The sequence below is a fragment of the Olea europaea genome, chromosome 8 (genome assembly GCF_002742605.1).
Source record: "Olea europaea var. sylvestris chromosome 8, O_europaea_v1, whole genome shotgun sequence".
Lineage (NCBI taxonomy): Eukaryota > Viridiplantae > Streptophyta > Magnoliopsida > Lamiales > Oleaceae > Olea > Olea europaea.
Window position 1 is genome coordinate 13,350,085 of NC_036244.1, and position 17,764 is coordinate 13,367,848.

The window sequence follows — 17,764 nt, forward strand, 5'->3', positions numbered from 1 at the left end:
TCAAAATTTTATTAGTCAATAACAATATTGCAAAAATGTCCATTTTTTTTTTTGTCTTGGTGTGGAATTATAAATTGTTAATAACGATATTTTGGTCTAAATTTTTCAAAATTAGACATTTTTGCAATGGTGGACATTTTTGCAAATGACTAGATAAAAATGAACATTTTGTAAAATTTCCTCTAATAATGCTAATATGACATCGAATTTTTTTAAAAATATGTAACATGTCAAATTCTTATCAACCCAAGACAAGAGAGTTGGTCACAATCCATAGAATTCATTGAAGATTCTCTTAAATGTGTGGATGAAACCCAATTTATTGGTTTCATCATTTAATGTCACATCACATCACATTTGGGGATGATTCTCACTGTGGTCATGGCATTACTCGATCAGAAAGCTCAATATCACCTAGACCAATTGGGATCACCGCTTTTAATGAATTGCAATACTCAAAATGAAGCTCAAGGAACTACTAGGATATCAAAATGAGAGAGCCATGGTTGGCCTTTTTATGAGCTTTGAGACCTAGTCATGTACATTATGGTCCATACAATTTGTGAGTTCCAGAGCTTATAAAAAATCATTTCCCAAACATGCTCATAATCTTATTCCAAACATTCATTTGAGGCAAACAGGATAAACATTAAATTACATTTCATAATTTGCAACAAAAAGCTGCAAGCAAAAACAGTTTTGTTGTCTCTCACTTTAGGAGTATTTGCAGATTAAACCACATGTACTTCAGAACAGACTGATGTCAAATTATGCTGCTACTTATAAGTCTCTCACGACCCGGATACCTCAGTCATCTCCTGTTCCACAGACGCAGGCTCCACAGGATAGTACATATAGTGTAATTCTCCAACATCGTCACCTGATAGCTTTTTCCATCCATTTGGTCCAACGTGATAAACTGAAAAACACACCCTCAATGTCATGAGTTATTACCACAACCAAATAGATGCAACGAGAAAAAAGAAGGGTAAAGGATGGGTGGGTAGGTAGGTAGGAAAAACAATGTGGCATGGGGTCGGGTGCATTACCGCTGGCAACACCACCACTGGCTCCATCACGGAAAGTTGCATGATAAATCGCACGTCTAGCCAGCTCAGCACCTTCTTCAACAGACATATCAAAACGGTATCTAAAGGATTTAAAAATTTGCAAAAACTATCAGAATATATGAAAACATCAAGTTTCTCCAGATGCACGACAAACATTGATGAATTGATTAAATTAAATGAATATAAAGGGTGGAATAAGATTTATAGAAAAGTATGAATGAATTTATCTCCAAGAGAGTGATGTATTTAGCGTGTAAGCAAGTGCCAGGGCAACAAGTTAATGTGATTCACTTAATCACAGGAAAAACATCAAGCTTTTTTAACCTAGTTACTGTATTATATATGCAATAGCAGCCCCTGTTTGACTCTCTCTAAATTAATTGTTCATATTCATTTTCAACCACACATTCACACAATAAAATATTATGCACATAAATCCAAAACTTTTCTTTACCGCACATTCCCCGAAAATCACAATCCAAAACATTATTTTCCCTCAATTTCTCTTTATAATGGCGGTGATAATTTAATCCACCAGATGATTCCAGTAGCCCCACAAGATTTTTATGGCACATTTGTTTAATAAGTCCCATTATTTAGCAAGAATCTATAGTTTAGTGCTTATTAACAAATGATCGGGTGATTGAATTTTTCCAGTGGAAATAAAAGATACAATACCTTGGCTGCACCAAGCACCAAAATAAAATAGCTTAAAAAGGCACACCCTAAAACTTGGGTGGGGTAACAAACTAAAGAAAAACTGGCAATATGAAGAACATTAGAAAAGGACAGGAGATGAAGGACATACCCACTGTCCAAAACGCCATAAGCATATGGCGAACCAGATCCAACAGAGAATCTAGTTCCCTTAAGCCGTCCTCCTTCACTGTCCACATAATAAAGGCCAGGACCCTACACGAAATACAAATAGCAAATACATAACACGAAGCCAAACAATGTTACACCAATGGCATGCCAAATTTCTCCTTTTTACCGTTTCATCCCAGCCAGCTATCATAGTTCCAACAGACAAACCCATTCCTCGGTAAGAATACAGAATGTTTGACAGCAACTTTGAAGCTCCAGTCACAGAAATCCTTCTCTTATTTGCCAATTCATGTAAACGGCACTGGAGCATGCATCATGATACATTCATTAGTGCAATTATAGCAGCATATATATAGACACAAACTTTTGCATTCCATACCTGGAAACTCAACAGTATTCATAATAAACAGATGCTGTAAACCTAAGTAGTATGTAGCATTACCAAAATCTAAATAAACTAATGCTCCACCTTTCACCTTTCTTCATTTCCCTTCTTCTATGTTCAACACTTGACAGCTAAAAGATGCATTACAAATTTAAACTTAATAAACCAAAAGGATAATGTCTACAGCATAAGGACAACTCTACATTCACGTCATAGGACTTCAATGCTAAAGGAATTATAGTCATGAGAGATAAAATTGCCTTAGCCCTTTTTTGGTTTTGATAAAAATAAGATTTCCAGTAGATATTGATAAAAGTTGATAAAATGTGGAAAAATGAGTTTAGGAAATAGGGGCCAAACGGGGGCTTAATCTGGAAATGCTAACCTATACTCCATTAGGCCAACTAGGGCAATGACCCAAGTCATGCGCCTTCCGATTGAATGACTACGATAAAAAATTTAAATGAAGATTAGAGGCAATAATGCAATTGAAATACCTTAATTCCCAGATTTCTATGCCAGAATTGGCAGTCAGCAGCTCCTCCAGCCATTGTGCCAAGCATGTAAGGATTGATTTCAATGATTTTCTTGACAGTTTGTGATGCTGCCAAATGCCAATTAATATGAATAAGGTAAAGGTATTATGACTTGGAAATCCAAATTAAAAAAAAATATTATTTAAAATTCCACAAGTTATAAGATACAGCATGATACTGTATCCTGAAAAGAACAGAATGCCAAAATGACTGAGCTTTGTTAATTGAACTTACACCTTATTTACCTTGTTTTGTAAACCAAAGAAAAAATTACTATATCGATACTTGAAACTCAGATTCACAATATAACTGAATGCCAATTACAACTCTCCCAAGGATAGAATTGAACATCAACTTATGCAGCCATAGTCTATCAAACCTGACCTACTAGTTAATATTCTTTAATGCAAGGAAATATGTAAGTATTATAATATTAGATTTCTTATTTTAAGTTACAGTTTACTCTTTGAGATAGAAAAAGAACTAAAAAGTTACTCATCAAGATCCAGGAAAATAGGATTTTCTCCTCTCCAAACTGTTTTATTGCGACTTTCATCATCAAATCTAGTAACTTCAATCCAAAATGTCCCTCTTTCATGTGCTCAAGATTTATCGAGTAGCAAAAATAGATTCTAAATAGCACACCTAATATCTATAATGTTCCGTTCATAGATATCGAGTTGCTTAAAAAATAGCCCTAAGCCGAGAATAATACCATGGTCAAAGCAAAAAAAAAATCTAGTTTACTCTAGAGTCTAAACCAGCTGTGTGGTCATTTTAATAGTTATACTAAATCAGCCATTTCCATATCCATGGCACTAGATGGAGCAGGCACAAATACTAGCAGCTATCCATAACAATAGTATTAACTAATAGCCGTAATATCACATATAAACAAATCAAGAAAAACATATCATGCATAAAGAAAGAAGAATCAGACACCCAAACATGTTCATGAGAATAGAACGCGAGACAAATAGCTGATTACATCATAGATGTGTTATTTTGCACGTCTCCGAGCCTACACTAAGTGAAAAATGTTTCACTGCTGATTTAGACTCTTGTCAATACTACTAGCCTGGTCAATGCTACTAAGCTAAGAAATGCATAATTATATATGTAGAAAAATTCTCATTACATTTTGGATTCCTTTGAACTATCATACTAATGCATCACTCGATGTGGTACTATCAAATAACAAAATTTAATACTCGGTAGATAAATATAGAAAGCTCACATATATATCCTCCCATGCTGGCACGGGAATCAGCAGCCACCATGACACCTTCCTTAAATATAAAGGCAAGAGTTGTGGTTCCCTTTGCTGGCTTCACCATCCGTACTGCTTCTCTCTGAAACCCATCAAACTAAAACAGCCCAAAAATAAAAGCCAAAAAGTTACAACAAGAGCACAACACCAGAAAGTAACTACTATTATTTCATCAAAACACAAAAAGAAGAAAAATCACATCAGCAGCAATAGGAAGTTCAAATTTCTGTCCAGACGAAATCTCATTGCACAATGCATCCGTGTTGCCACGAAGTGGGGCTGAGGCCGCGAGCCCACTAAAATCAATCTTCATCATTTCCCTAAAAATCAATCAACGTACCCAAATTTAAACAAATATACTTTGTAAGCACAAAACCATAAAATAATTCTTTAGAATTTTAAAAAACAATAGCTAGAAAATTAGAGATAATATACAAAATTACAACAAATATGTAGTATTACATCAAAAGAGATGAGCATAAACCCTAATCTCTTAATTACATAGCGATAAACAATTTAAATTTCGTGGCATCCAAATATAAAGACCCTTTTTACCTCTTTTTCGTCGAATTATAGCAGAGAAATTGTGACTGTGAAGAAATAACAGAAAAAACGTTAAAATAGTGAAGATTGGAAATGATTTCTTACACTGCAATACATACAGGGATCAAGCTTTTCTTTGGACCCTAGAAAATTTTGACCCGAACCGAATTTAGACAGGAGGAGCCTTCAGTTTGTAGACACACAGTATATAGGGGCTGCATCTATTGGGCTTAATATTGGGCTATCAATTAAGTACATGTACTTCGCCAAACTAATAGAAAATGTGAGCAGGACGAATCCATTGTAAAATTAAATAACAATGGGAAAAGTGGAAATTACGGTTATCCCTAGTTTTCAAATCCCTAATTCGAAGTTAAGATTTCAAGTTTTTCAATTCAAAAATCAGAAAATCTTGTTTGAGCCACATTATATTCCTAAGAATGCATTTTTAAATAGTGTATTGATGAAAAATGTGTGGTTAAAAAATAAAGAAAAGTATTGAATTTGCGTGTAATATTATTTTATTGAAAAATGTGTGATTGAAATAATATCAAATCACTGTTTAAGAATGTATTTTTTTGAAAAAAATAGGACTCAAACATAGCCAATAATACCTTGTTTTAAATATTAATAATAAAGTCATATAATTTAAAAAAAAATCCACAACCCACGCCCACATAGCCCTAAAATTCTGTCTCTTTCACTCCCTCATCTTCCTCTCATCCCATTCTTCGGCGAAAGGACCACCTTGTGACGACACTGATTCGTCATCACAAGGTGCTTCTGCTACTCGTCCTACACTTCTTCTTCTTGGAGTCATCTTTACAAAAGGCATAAGTTGTTTTTAGGGATTTTTTTTTTTTTTTTGTGTCTGTAGCATCGTCGCACCACCCCTGGTGGTTGTGGTGTGGTGGACTTGTCGAGGTGTGGTGAATTTATAGTTGTGGTGTGGTGGATTTGCAAAGATTTGGTAGCTGGTCTGCTGTGGATTTTTGTGGAGGTCGTGTTGGCGATGACTAGTTTGGTGATTGATTTGCTGTGGATTTTTGGAGGTCATGTTGGTATGGGCTGGTTTGATGGTTGGTCTGCTGTGGATTTGTGGTTGTGGTTGTGGTGGTAATGTTGGTGGTGGTGCTACTATGATGTTGTGGCTGTAGCGGTGGTGGTTATAGCACAATGATTTCGGTGACATTTCAGCTGATGATAGTGGTAAGGTGGTGGTCATAAGTGATTTTGTTGACTGTAACCATTAAATTGGTTAATCCGTGACCAATAAAAATGATAAATTGTGACAAAAAATAATGTTGACCTAAAAGTTTGTTAATTTTTTACGATGATTTGATAATTTGTGACTTATAATATTTGTGATTTGTGATTAATAAATAAATCGTGACTTATAAATTTTTAATTCGTGATTGATAAATAAATTGTAATTTATAAAAATTTTTAATTGTGACCATAAAATAATAAGTGACTAACTAAATCGTTAAATTGTAACCAAATTGTATAGATTTGTAATCTAAATGTATTTATTGATAAATTAATTAAATCATAAACAAAAATTAATAAAAATTCAATTTTTGAAGTTTGAAACTTATTTTCTTGATTTTAAAATATGTGATATTTAAGCTCTTATTCATAAATTTTTTCCGTGGGAAAAATACATAATTATCATGTTGAAAGATACACTTTCAAATTCAAAAAAATGTGTGAATTTCTTTCAAAAATCAGATTATCACATTTGGGTTCATCTAATAAAAATTTTGTGACTCATTTAGTAATTAAATAAGATAGGTTACAATAACATGCAATTTATGGTTACAATTAAGTATTGGCCACAAATCACACAACGTCACAATTATAAAAATATAAAATATTGAATATATTACACATTTAGTCACAAATTATAATTTTTATGGGTCACAACTTAGAGGGTGTTTGATGAGAATTAAAATTAAATTTTTTAGTAGACTTTGAGAGAAGTTTTTGAAACGTGTAGTTAAAAAGTTGTGAAACCCTTAAAAGATGTAGTTAATATTGATTGTTTGATTTTGACTTAAATTAAAATTAGATTTTAATCCAAAACAAACAAAGAATTAATAATCAATCTCAAATTATCAAATTAACTTTCCACAACTTACTTATTGATCAAAATTTATCCAATTAACTTGTCATAAATTATTCTTCATCTTCCTCACCTCACCCCACTCCACCACCATTAACACCACCCAAATGGCCGCCTCAGCCTCAAATCCACAACGTCACCACCACCATCACCTCCAACGCACCAGTACATGCACTTCATCCCATTGCATCCAAATCGTGGAAATGGATTACATCGGGAATGAAATTAATTCATCATCTCCTTTTCTACCTTCGACCGACTTCACGTCACAAATTAGGGGCCTCAACAACCCCTAAACTTATTCAGCTCTAGCCAAAGCTTCATCTTGTCACCTAAATCGCCTAAAACGGATTACACCGATAAAGGAATCATGCCATCATCTCCCTCCTTAACTTTGATCAAGCTCATGACACAAAATTGTGGGTTGAGCAGCCCCTGTAACCATTCAATTGATGGCACCCCCAGGTTAAAACCCACGTGGCATCATCGAAATAAGGGCTTGCTTGAGCCCCATTATTTCCTAATAATGTATTGTAATAGATTGATAGAGAACATGTAGTTAAAAATAGTAAAAATTTTTGAATTTATGTGTAATATTATTTTATTAAAGAATGTGTGGTTGAAGAGAAAGGAGAAAAATATATTTTAAAAAGAATGGGGATCAAACAAGGGCTAAAACATTTTTCTACCATCTAAATCATCAAAATTGAACTTTACTAGCGATGAAATTACTTTGAAATCTCCCTCCCTACCTACCTTCGATCTGCCTCACGCTACAAAATTGGGAGCCTTAACAGCCCTTAAACAAATTGGCGGCAACCCTTGGTGGAAACCTAAGCGTCATCCCATCCAAAGCTTCTTCACGCCATCCAAATCCCTTGAAATGGACTACACCGACAAAGGAATCATTCCATCAATTCCCTCCTTACCTTTGATCAAGCTCAAAGCACAATTTAGGGGTTGAGCAGCCAATAAAATCATTCAAGTAATGTGAAAATGGGGTTTAGGGTTATGGCGTCTACAGGTGGCATAGTGATGAGCGATGGTGGTGGTGGTAGATGATGATGGATTTGGTGTTGGCCGACAGTGATGATGGTGGATAGTGGATGTGAATTGTGATTTGGGGAAAATGGATAAAAGTCCCCGTATCACCTCACCCTACCTATCCTTTTGGGGTAGTATATACCTAACGATTCCGCTATGCGTACACTTCGTTTGACATGGTGCATGATAGGGTGATGTGGCTGGTTCAAAAAGTTTGAAAAATGAATGCAGTGTGGTGAATGAAAAGAAAAGGAAAATCATAAAAGAAAAGAAATGGTGTCGGGTTATAAATTCAAAATTGGGTCATTCTTCATTAGAGAAACCTAAGTGGTGCTTCCCCAAATTCAACCACTGCTCACCGACACCTTGCTCAGGCGGTGCCTTCATTGCTTTTCGTCAACCAAGTGGTTGTTGACCTCCATCTTCGAAATCGAAGCTGCTTTCCCCGAATTGAAACACCTCTACGGCGGAACCGAAGCTGCTTCCCCTGATTTCAAACACCACTGACCGACGCCTTGCTCTTGCTACGATTCTGAGATGTCGACCAAGTACGACCTCTACTAGGGCAGAATCTATAGCAAAATTTGGGTAAGTTCTCTGTTTTGGTAAATTGGGTGTGTTAATGGGGTTTGGAGGGCTTGAAGCCTTTATTTCGAATCAATTTTGATGGTTGTACATTGCCTCATTAGACTCCAGAGTTGTTTGACAAATTCAATTTGAAGTTAACTCTCGTGTGTGTTCAAAGTAAACATTTTGAAAAATATTAAATATCAACATGTTTAAGAAGGTGCGAATTTTCTAAGACTTCCAACACGCTCATAATCTGTAGTGAAAATCAACATTTGAAATGCTCATAATCTGTAGTGGAAATCAACAGTCATAAACGAATCTTCTGAGACTTCAAAAACACTCATAATCTATCCATCAACAGGTTGAAAAGCCCCAAAAAAATTCATTGAATTTGTAGTGAAAATCCTAAAACATGTTGGACATTGCTGAGTATTTTTGTTGTGAGACAATATGTAACATTTTACAATTTGATTGCTTGTACATTAACCCTTACCCAAACTGGTCGAGCTATTAGTTTGTAGAACTCGGTGCATTGTGTTGATTTATAGTCATGTGGTTGGTTTACATTTCAGAATGGCAGGAAAAAATCACGAAGTGTGTCACAGCTACAGGTGTAAGGGCCACTTCTTTGTCGATTGCCCAAAGAAACACCTATGCCCATGGTGTAAGCGTGCATTCGTCAAGTGTTTTGAGGTGGAAAAAGAGACTAAGAAAAAAGGGAAGTTGTTCAACTACTACGGTGGCAAATGCGAATTTTGGGAATGGGTTGGAGAAGGTAAATTGAGTTGTGAGTCAAGTGTTGAAACTGAAACGTCAACTAATGTTGCAACGAAGGAATTAGTTGTAGATGCCACTGGCATGTTCAAATCCAAACTTCGTTTAAGCAACGAACAAGAATTAAAATTTTCTGTGAACATGACCATTCGCAAGAACAAAGCAAGTGTGGAGGTCGATAACAAATGAAGCCCCAGGCTTGAGTATTCCGTGTTTGTGGTACTTGTTACGTAACTTTTGAGGACATTGCACTTTTATAGTGCTAACTTTGTTGGAATGAAAAAATATTGTCGATATCTTAATTCTGGTTTGCGTTAACTGCGAATGGATTTTAGATTTTTATGTTTTAGGTGGTAGTGTCATTAAGTTTAGGGTTTAGGGATAATGGAACTTTTAGAAGCTAGGAAGCGTAGAAGTATGTATTATATATTGATAAGTTATCAGAATGGTTTATTATTCTCACTTGGTGATTATTCTTGTTTCCGTTAATGTTCTATTTCTCAAGCTAATTAATGTTAAGAGTTTGACCACTTCTTTCCGTCATTATTCTTCTTTCATGTATGATTTCAACCGATTCTTTTGGTGGAAGTTGTCTCAATATCACAGCTTCATATATATTCTTTTAATCTTCCAACAACCTGCAATTAACGTATTATTTGGACAGTCAAATTTTTCTGAAACAAAATCCCACCGAAATTGTATGTGACATCGACTAAATCGGCTTGACAAAAGTGTTCAATGCAACTGGACTCAGCAACTATTGGTTTCCAGATGCCTAAATTGTCTAAAAATGGTCTCAGCAACTATTGCTTTCCATCTGCCATATTCACAAATCTATTGTCAGTGATAAACTAACATTAGTACACAGCTGAAATGCAAGATATGTTGCTCATTAAACCTTTAAAGAGACATCATTACCAAAGATCTCAATAGCTAAAATATACACCATAATGTAACTAGTAAGGTAGACGACAAATGTCAATGTACAAGGCTTTTACAAAATATTCCAGAAATTGTTTAGTATGGATTGCAAGAATTTGATTTGAACTCCAAAGCCAGTCTATAGTAGAAGAAACTTTGTCTCGGGTCATGTTCAACACTTGAGCTATTTCCCTGTCAGCAAACATATTTACCATTACAGTAAACTACAAAACAAAAAATTTAATTTACATTCGAGCTCTTTTCGTAAAGAACAAACATATACCCGATTCCAGTGGCTCTTTTTGTCATCAACTACCCCATGTTTGTTCCATCTTGGTCTAGTAGAAGTTGATAGAAATTTGGCAACATACTTAACTCTGCCAAATATGAACATTACATATGAACATAATAATATCTCAAATACGAAGTACATCGACTAAATCATTACATTATCTTGAGAAGTGACTGTAACATTTGTTGACGATGGTGGAATGAAGGCTGGATATTGCACCGGTTGTATAAATGCATAACGTCCATCATGTACCTACAAGAATTAGATTCAATATGAGCGGTGAATTAGATTCAAATGTATTGCACCAGTCAGTAAATTGCACAAAACAATGGGAAATTTGAATTTAGTAATGGTGGCGAAATGTGATATTGTGGAAGCACAGGTCCCGGAACAACTGGTGCAGTAATCCCCAGGTTACTTTGACGCGCCTGAGGTCTCTTTGCTTTAGCTGAGCTCAACTTTGCCCAGATGTTTTGCACACCTGAGGTATCTATCTTAATATAAAGCAAATGCATAAAAATAATAAAAAAGAATAGCAACATACTTTCCCTTTCTTCGAACTAGATTCCAGTGGGCTCTTCTTTCGTAGTTTCTTAGGCGCACCCTTCCTCGTCGTAATTTGAGGATCTCTTATGCTCCCGACCCCAGTACTATGGGATGCTCTATAATCAGATCCTATTTGAAGCAAATGCTGGGATAAGACATTACTTCCACAACTTGACATTAGCGTCGTCATCGTTTGTTTTTTATCTTCAATCCACTCCATTGCCAATGTCTACTCATCATCATCTGCCACCATGTCCGCAAGCGTACTAAAAGATTGACATACTTTGTCGTAATTCAGTTGTGCAGGGGTGCTCGTCAACCCATCATAGTTCACCGCGACCCTTGTGTGGGCTCTTCGCACATCTCTTCTCCATCTCCGTAATATATACTTGTCCGGCAAATATGTGATGTCATTACGGATCATGATTGAAATAGCATGTCTGCAAAGTATTCCACGAAATTCAAATAGATGGCAGCTACAAGTAATTTCATAGTTGTCTCTTTGATACGTGATGAAAGATGTTTTTTTCTTCCTTTGCTCATGACACATTACATCCTCTCGTACCTCATACAGAGTCCCCGAACATCCCTTTGAGGTAGAAATTAGGTCACAGTACACCTTCTCGATAAACTCTTGTTGCACTCCCCTAAATTTGGAGATTGTGTAAACATCCTGAAACTGATTCTCCATTTCATAAGTTGTTGAGCATGGTAACATGTGGGAGAATGATTTGAAATCGGCCTGAAATTCCTTCTCAACTTTATCTCTCAATGCTCGCTCGTATTTTCAACAAATTGCTTAAGCGAGGTCTTCGAATGAACATAGCCATCAAAAAATGCATTCATGCTTTCAATGCGTTGGGTTGTTGACATTCCTGCCCAAAAGTAGTTTTCAAATAGCACGGAACCCACTTACCTATGTACCCATACAGCCTACACAACCATTCATTATCATGCAAATTATAGGTTTTTATCATCACTTTCTAACATTCTTCAAAGTCCTCAATAGTTTGAGAATCATAAACCAATGCATAGATGGCAGAAAATATAAATCCCTTATCCGCATGGTATCCAAACTTCTCGGGCAACTTCTTCATGACGTGCCACAAACACCACCGATGTTTCGTATTTGGAAACACAATCTCGATTGCATTTTGGATCGCCCTATCTTGGTCGGTAATTATTCCATGGGGTGCTTGACCATGCATACACTATAGCCACGTCCGAAAAAGCCATATAAAGGTATCTGTATTTTCGTTTGATATCAAATCACAACCAAGCAACGTTGACTGCCCATGATGATTCACTCCAACGAAAGGGGCAAATGGCATGTCATACTTGTTAGTAAGGTATGTCGTATCGAATATGACAACATCGCCAAACTCCTTATACGCTTGCCTACACCTATTATCCGCCCAAAAACATTCTTTGGTCGGGACTCCTCGTCCAAATCCATACTAAAGTAAAACCTCGGACACTTAGCTTGCATATTTGAAAAGTAGGATTGGATTGTTGCAGCGTCTTCTTCACCAAGTCTTAAATGCCGCACTTGTTCAACATCATTCCTACAATCTTTTTCCAAGCAAGTCATGTTCTTATGCCTACCTGCTTCAACGATTGTAGAGTTATAACTTTTGTGCAAAGGAATGTCAGCCATGTCATTCACTTCAAGTTGTCGTTTCACATGTGCGCTCAATTCTCGGTTGCATCTGTACAACCTAGATTTTGTAGGACTTGTTTTATGATTATGTTCAAGATGGACAGTGTATATTCTCCAAATTCCACACATATCTGAAGATGCAGTCAGCCTAGCCTTACAACCTGTCTGGATCGTTGGTTATGGCTTCAAGGAACAACTTGTATTATTTGTTCTGCGACCTTTACGACTACATGTCAATGTAATATACCTTATAATCCCATCATCATCCTTTTTTGAACTTCGAACTCGAACCGGAAAACGTACAGCGTAGGCATATCTTTTATAAAAATCGAACATCTCATTTTTATCCTTGAACTTCATCCCAACCTCAGGCACAATCGGTCCATCTACCCCCGCTATATCATCATCTAATATGTTCGAATTGTCCATCACGTTGTCATTATCGGATTCCGACAAAGTTCCATCACCAACATCGTTCACAATTTGTTTCTCTGCAACAAGTTATAAATTCAAGTGTCTTAAGCTCTTTCACAAAAATCATTCCGACTTTATAAACCATAAAGATTCACAGTTAAACACAACATTTTAGCCACATCTTCGCAACACGAATCTTCCACATTACAACATACCGTAATCGAAACTTTTAGTACATTTTCGAAACACAGTCCTCCACATTACAGTTAGGAATACTTAGTTAGAGGTCTTGAAGTTGGCTTTTAATAATGCAGAAGCTAGTTCTTCGTATACTCAATTCTCAAAATTTTCATGCAGTTTGGAATATCTGGTGCTTTGGAAACTCTGTGTGGATAGGCATATGGAGCAGAGCAATATCAAAGAGTTGGAACAAGATATTGATATTGATAGGCCAAGACCCTTTAACCTTAACGTGGCTCATCCCTTCACTGTTTCCTTACGCTATTTCCATTTCTGTTAGGGGCATTTATCTAAAGAGCACAGTAGTCTGGTTGTCAAATACCAAGAATCAGATTATGTAAATGCTAGACTTGGGCATGGCCAAATTGTGTAAATACATAGAATAACTGAAAAATAGCAAAGAACATTTTGTCAGAAGGAAATAATACCTTTTTCCATCACGATGTCGACAAAGTGGAGTCGGTTGGGTCTGATTAAATCAAGGTCTTGCAGCTCAGTTTTCGGTGTGGTGAGATGATTTAGGGGCTCTAGATTATGAGTGAAAGGAAATTAGGGAAAACTAGTATTATAAGTTTAGTGTGGCGAGACATGTCGATGTGTGCCAGTTCTGATGCCGACGATGTTGAGAGATCGTCACTCCAGTGTTGTTGCTCTTCATTCAATAGATTACGAGGGAAATGAAATGAGGAAAGGCTAATATTAATGTCCTTACATTTGGGCCGGGTTTTCCCACTCAAAGAACGCGGGTTATAAAATATTTCAGCCATGTCATTTTGTCAAATGGTGTGTAAGGGGCAATGTACAAACAACAAAATTGTATACCTAATTTTTTGAAAAAATAAAGTTAAAAGTCTAATTTCTGAAATAATAATTTAGAAACTACAGGTAGGTGTAATTTCCTCAATAACAAATTATTATGTCTTATAATGTAGTTACTTTGGTCTATCTTTTAAAATCTTTCAGGGTCCGTTTGGTAAGACTAAACCAAAAGTTACTTCTTAAATTAAAAAGTTTTTTTTTTAAAATATGTTTTGATAATTTTTTAGAATCAATTTATGGGTTAGAAGAGTTTCTAAAATAAGCTAGCCTAAAATAACTTCCTCATGAAACTCTTTACGATAAGCATAAAACAAACCAAACGAGTACTTAGAGCATCTCAAGAGTCTTTCTAAATACATTATAATATATATTTTATAAAGTCATAAGCTGCGAATGACTCTATATTTTAACTTTTCAAATAGATTATCAAACTGAACTCAGTATCTATTCTTACTTTGAAGGGAAAATTGCAGCAGCGATCCCTAACTTCTTCATTTTTTGTGGACTTTACTCTAACCTTCATTTTGTGCCAGCGGAGGTTTCTTACTTTTCATAAATATGCATTTGAGACCCATCTGGACGGAAACCGTTCAAAAACATCGTTAATTGATTGGAAAAATTAAAGAATTAACATCCAATAAAACTGTCAAAAACATTATCCAAAAACACCATCCAACAAGGTATCAACATTAAATAAAAATTGTTGCAGTAGCCGATAGTTGAAGAAATTTTCCCGGTTAACTAATTGTGTTTTGGACGGTTTCTGTCCAGATGGATCTCAGATACATATTTATAAAAAAGTTAGAGACTTTCACTGGCACAAAGTGAAAGTTAAAGTAAAGTTTGCAAAAAATAAAATGTTAGGGATCGTTGCTGCAATTTTTCCTATTTTAAATGATAGCATTATGAGCATATCCAAAGAAACTTTGTATTTATAAAGAGTAAATTATGTATAATAAGCAAGTATTTTTCAATTAGAGAGTAAAATTTATTAAACACTTTGACATTGTTCTCTATTTTAGCTTTTCATTTCACATTTTCAAGAAATATTTATTTATTTCTCCTCATCTTTTATTTAACATTTTTTTATATGTCAATGATTAATCAGTTCAATTATGATTTGAATAATTGAAGAAGTAAAATATTGAAATTTATTACTTGAATATGTTATTTATGTAAACTTAAAAGATGCTATTCATGAATAGAGTCTCTTTAAGTTATTCTTAATTTCATTTCTTACAATCCAGAACTACACAAAGATAATTGACATAGTTAAAAAAAAAATCTATCCTATATTGTAAAATGGGATGAACCAGCATGGTACCCAATGGGATTTTATGTCGTTTTTCCTAACAAATTTGTAACCTTTTTTTTTTTACATTGGCGACCTCGGATGATGATTTTCATTTTAATTTAATTGTAGCATATAAATATTTGTCTTGTTGAGATGTGCTATCATGGATGGGCAAATGGAGTCATAAAACTTTCAACATAACGATCTAGCTCAATAAGGAAAGCAATGTTGGCCCATGCTGACCTCATCGTATGTCGCGGCAACGTTACATTCGTATCCAGAGCCGTACGGAAGAACAACGATCAAGTTGGCTTATTTGCCCTCTTCATGCTTAGAATTTCTTAATTTATCCTCCAAATAAATGGTCCATAATCCAATAGCTTCACTAGCCAATTTCATTTATGATAAGAGGAATATGCTTTTCACCCTCTTAACAAATTCTATTGCAATTCATTTCAAGAGACAATGTGCAAGCACATCATGCAAATAAGGTGCATGCAACCTACTTTTGGCGCATATCACATGCATCAAATGAATGTACATCTCAATGTTAATAAAAAGCTATTTATATGATTACAAAAGCATAAAAAAGACCCCACTACAATAAATTGATCGATGCATAAAGCGTTTGATGGCTCCCATAATTCAAATTTCCTAATAATTAGTTTCAAATAAAAAAGAGTTCACGAAGATAAATTTAACGTTGAAATTCATAATTGGTTGAGTTTGGAAGTGTTAAGATACAAAGTGGATACATAATTATTAATACTATTTATTATGTACTTAATTTTTGACATTATTCCACTCACTTCTATTTATTAGCAGTGACAGTGAATTTATTTATTCGACGTCTAGGTGTTTTATTAATTTTGTCCTTCAATTGGGCCAAGTTAATGAAATTGGATAAAATTGGACAATTTATTTATTTTTTGTTTAAATAATGGAATAGTTTGCAAATTTTGGATATTATTTAAGGAAATATAATAATGACATACAAATAAAGTCCTATATTAACAATGGAATTAATGTTGAGTGAAGCCTAGGTAGAATGTTTTTCATAAAATGGTTTTTAAGACCATTGTAGGATTGGAAATAAAAATAAATTAATTAAAAAACATTCTCAATTAATTTCTGAATTAAATCTCAATAACATAGAATTTTCGTAGCCACAAATTTTAGAAAATGACCAAACGGGAAAGGGTCCATTTCCTTAATTATGTTGTACTAGGAATGCTTGGTTTTAATGATAGGGTCCGTGAATATGCTTTGCTTTTTACAAATTACACTTTTTATGGCTAGTAATTTCGTCCATATGAGGGTATGTTTGCCAATATAGCAATCACGAGAAATTGCAAACAACATGTTGAGATAAATCTTATTAAACATTGAAAGTGGATGAGGAGATTAAGGGCATATTTGGTACTGATTCTTAAAATCAAATTTTTGATTGTTAGTAAGAAAAAGTGGGTCCCACTTGTGAGTAAAAAAGTAAAAAATACGACTGACCATATTTAAGTAACAGTCAAAAAACTAATTTTTTGGCTTGAAAAATCAAAACCAAACGGGCACTAAATCCTAAGCTACTATTACGAGTACACTATCACAAGTTGTACTTTGAACCACGAAAAAATTTGTTGTTGATATTTCCTTTCTTTATTTGTAAAATATGAATAATGATGAGCTGAAGATATCGTTGAAGTCGCCTTTTGTCTAATATTTAGACCATTGGATGAACTAATCGTATATTTAGGGCCCATTAAGCAAGGTTTTCTCAAAAATCAAAAGTTATTTCTAAGACTAAAAAACTATTTTTAAATCTGATAATTTTTTGAAAGTATTTCGTTTTATCAAAAAAGCTTAGATTAATCGATGTAAAGTAGATTCTCCAAAAAACTCTTTTACAAAAAATAAGAACCCGGTGAACAAACCCTTAAGGAGCAGGCGACTCATTCAATAAACCTGTAATCAAGCTAATTGAATCCGATGAAATACGTATAAAGTTGTCTAATCAAAACTAGAAACATGTAACGCCCTTATTTGAGTTCCATTTTTATGTTAAAATGAATTTTGTAACAATGATTGTTTGGAGAATGTGTGGTTACAAAGTAGAGAAAATTTTATATTTGCGTGTAAATTATTTTATTGATAAAATATGTGATTGATTTGGAGTACGAAAAAAAGAAATTATTTGATAATGGGATCAAACAGACTAGATACATAGAAATAATGTTGTCTTTTCCATGTGGTGGAACATGCAAACTAATTAGGGCACGTTTTATCATTGAACTACCTTTGTAACCTTAGAATTTAAAAAAGTTCGATTCTTTATTAGGACAAATGAGATCTTTAAAATATAATCAAATAAGCAACACTGCAACCATTAGACCTAAGTTTGAAGTACTTTGGAATATGCACCATCAACCACCGGCCAAC

The 17,764-nt window shown here is 34.7% G+C and overlaps 2 protein-coding genes across 3 annotated transcripts; both read right to left on the reverse strand.

The window, feature by feature from the left end:
• Positions 1-576: 576 nt before the first annotated feature.
• On the reverse strand, positions 577-4,886 carry LOC111398853 (proteasome subunit beta type-5-like). Of its 2 annotated transcripts, none has more exons than XM_023025982.1 (8): positions 4,738-4,886; positions 4,289-4,409; positions 4,057-4,186; positions 2,781-2,887; positions 2,065-2,199; positions 1,879-1,982; positions 1,050-1,150; positions 577-919 (listed from the first exon to the last, which is right to left on the reverse strand). In XM_023025982.1, exons 2-8 carry the CDS (start codon positions 4,403-4,405, stop codon positions 792-794), a joined length of 822 nt encoding a protein of 273 aa, XP_022881750.1. In that variant the 5' UTR covers positions 4,406-4,409; positions 4,738-4,886; the 3' UTR covers positions 577-791. The 2 variants fall into 2 exon arrangements, with proteins under 2 accessions (XP_022881750.1, XP_022881749.1); XM_023025981.1 differs by having other exon boundaries at positions 4,645-4,792.
• Positions 4,887-11,887: 7,001 nt separating this feature from the next.
• On the reverse strand, positions 11,888-13,239 carry LOC111398308 (protein FAR1-RELATED SEQUENCE 1-like). The gene is made up of 4 exons (XM_023025227.1): positions 13,194-13,239; positions 12,868-13,055; positions 12,307-12,729; positions 11,888-12,115 (listed from the first exon to the last, which is right to left on the reverse strand). The coding sequence occupies exons 1-4, from the start codon at positions 13,237-13,239 to the stop codon at positions 11,888-11,890; spliced, it is 885 nt and encodes a 294-aa protein (XP_022880995.1).
• Between the last annotated feature and the right edge of the window lie 4,525 nt (positions 13,240-17,764).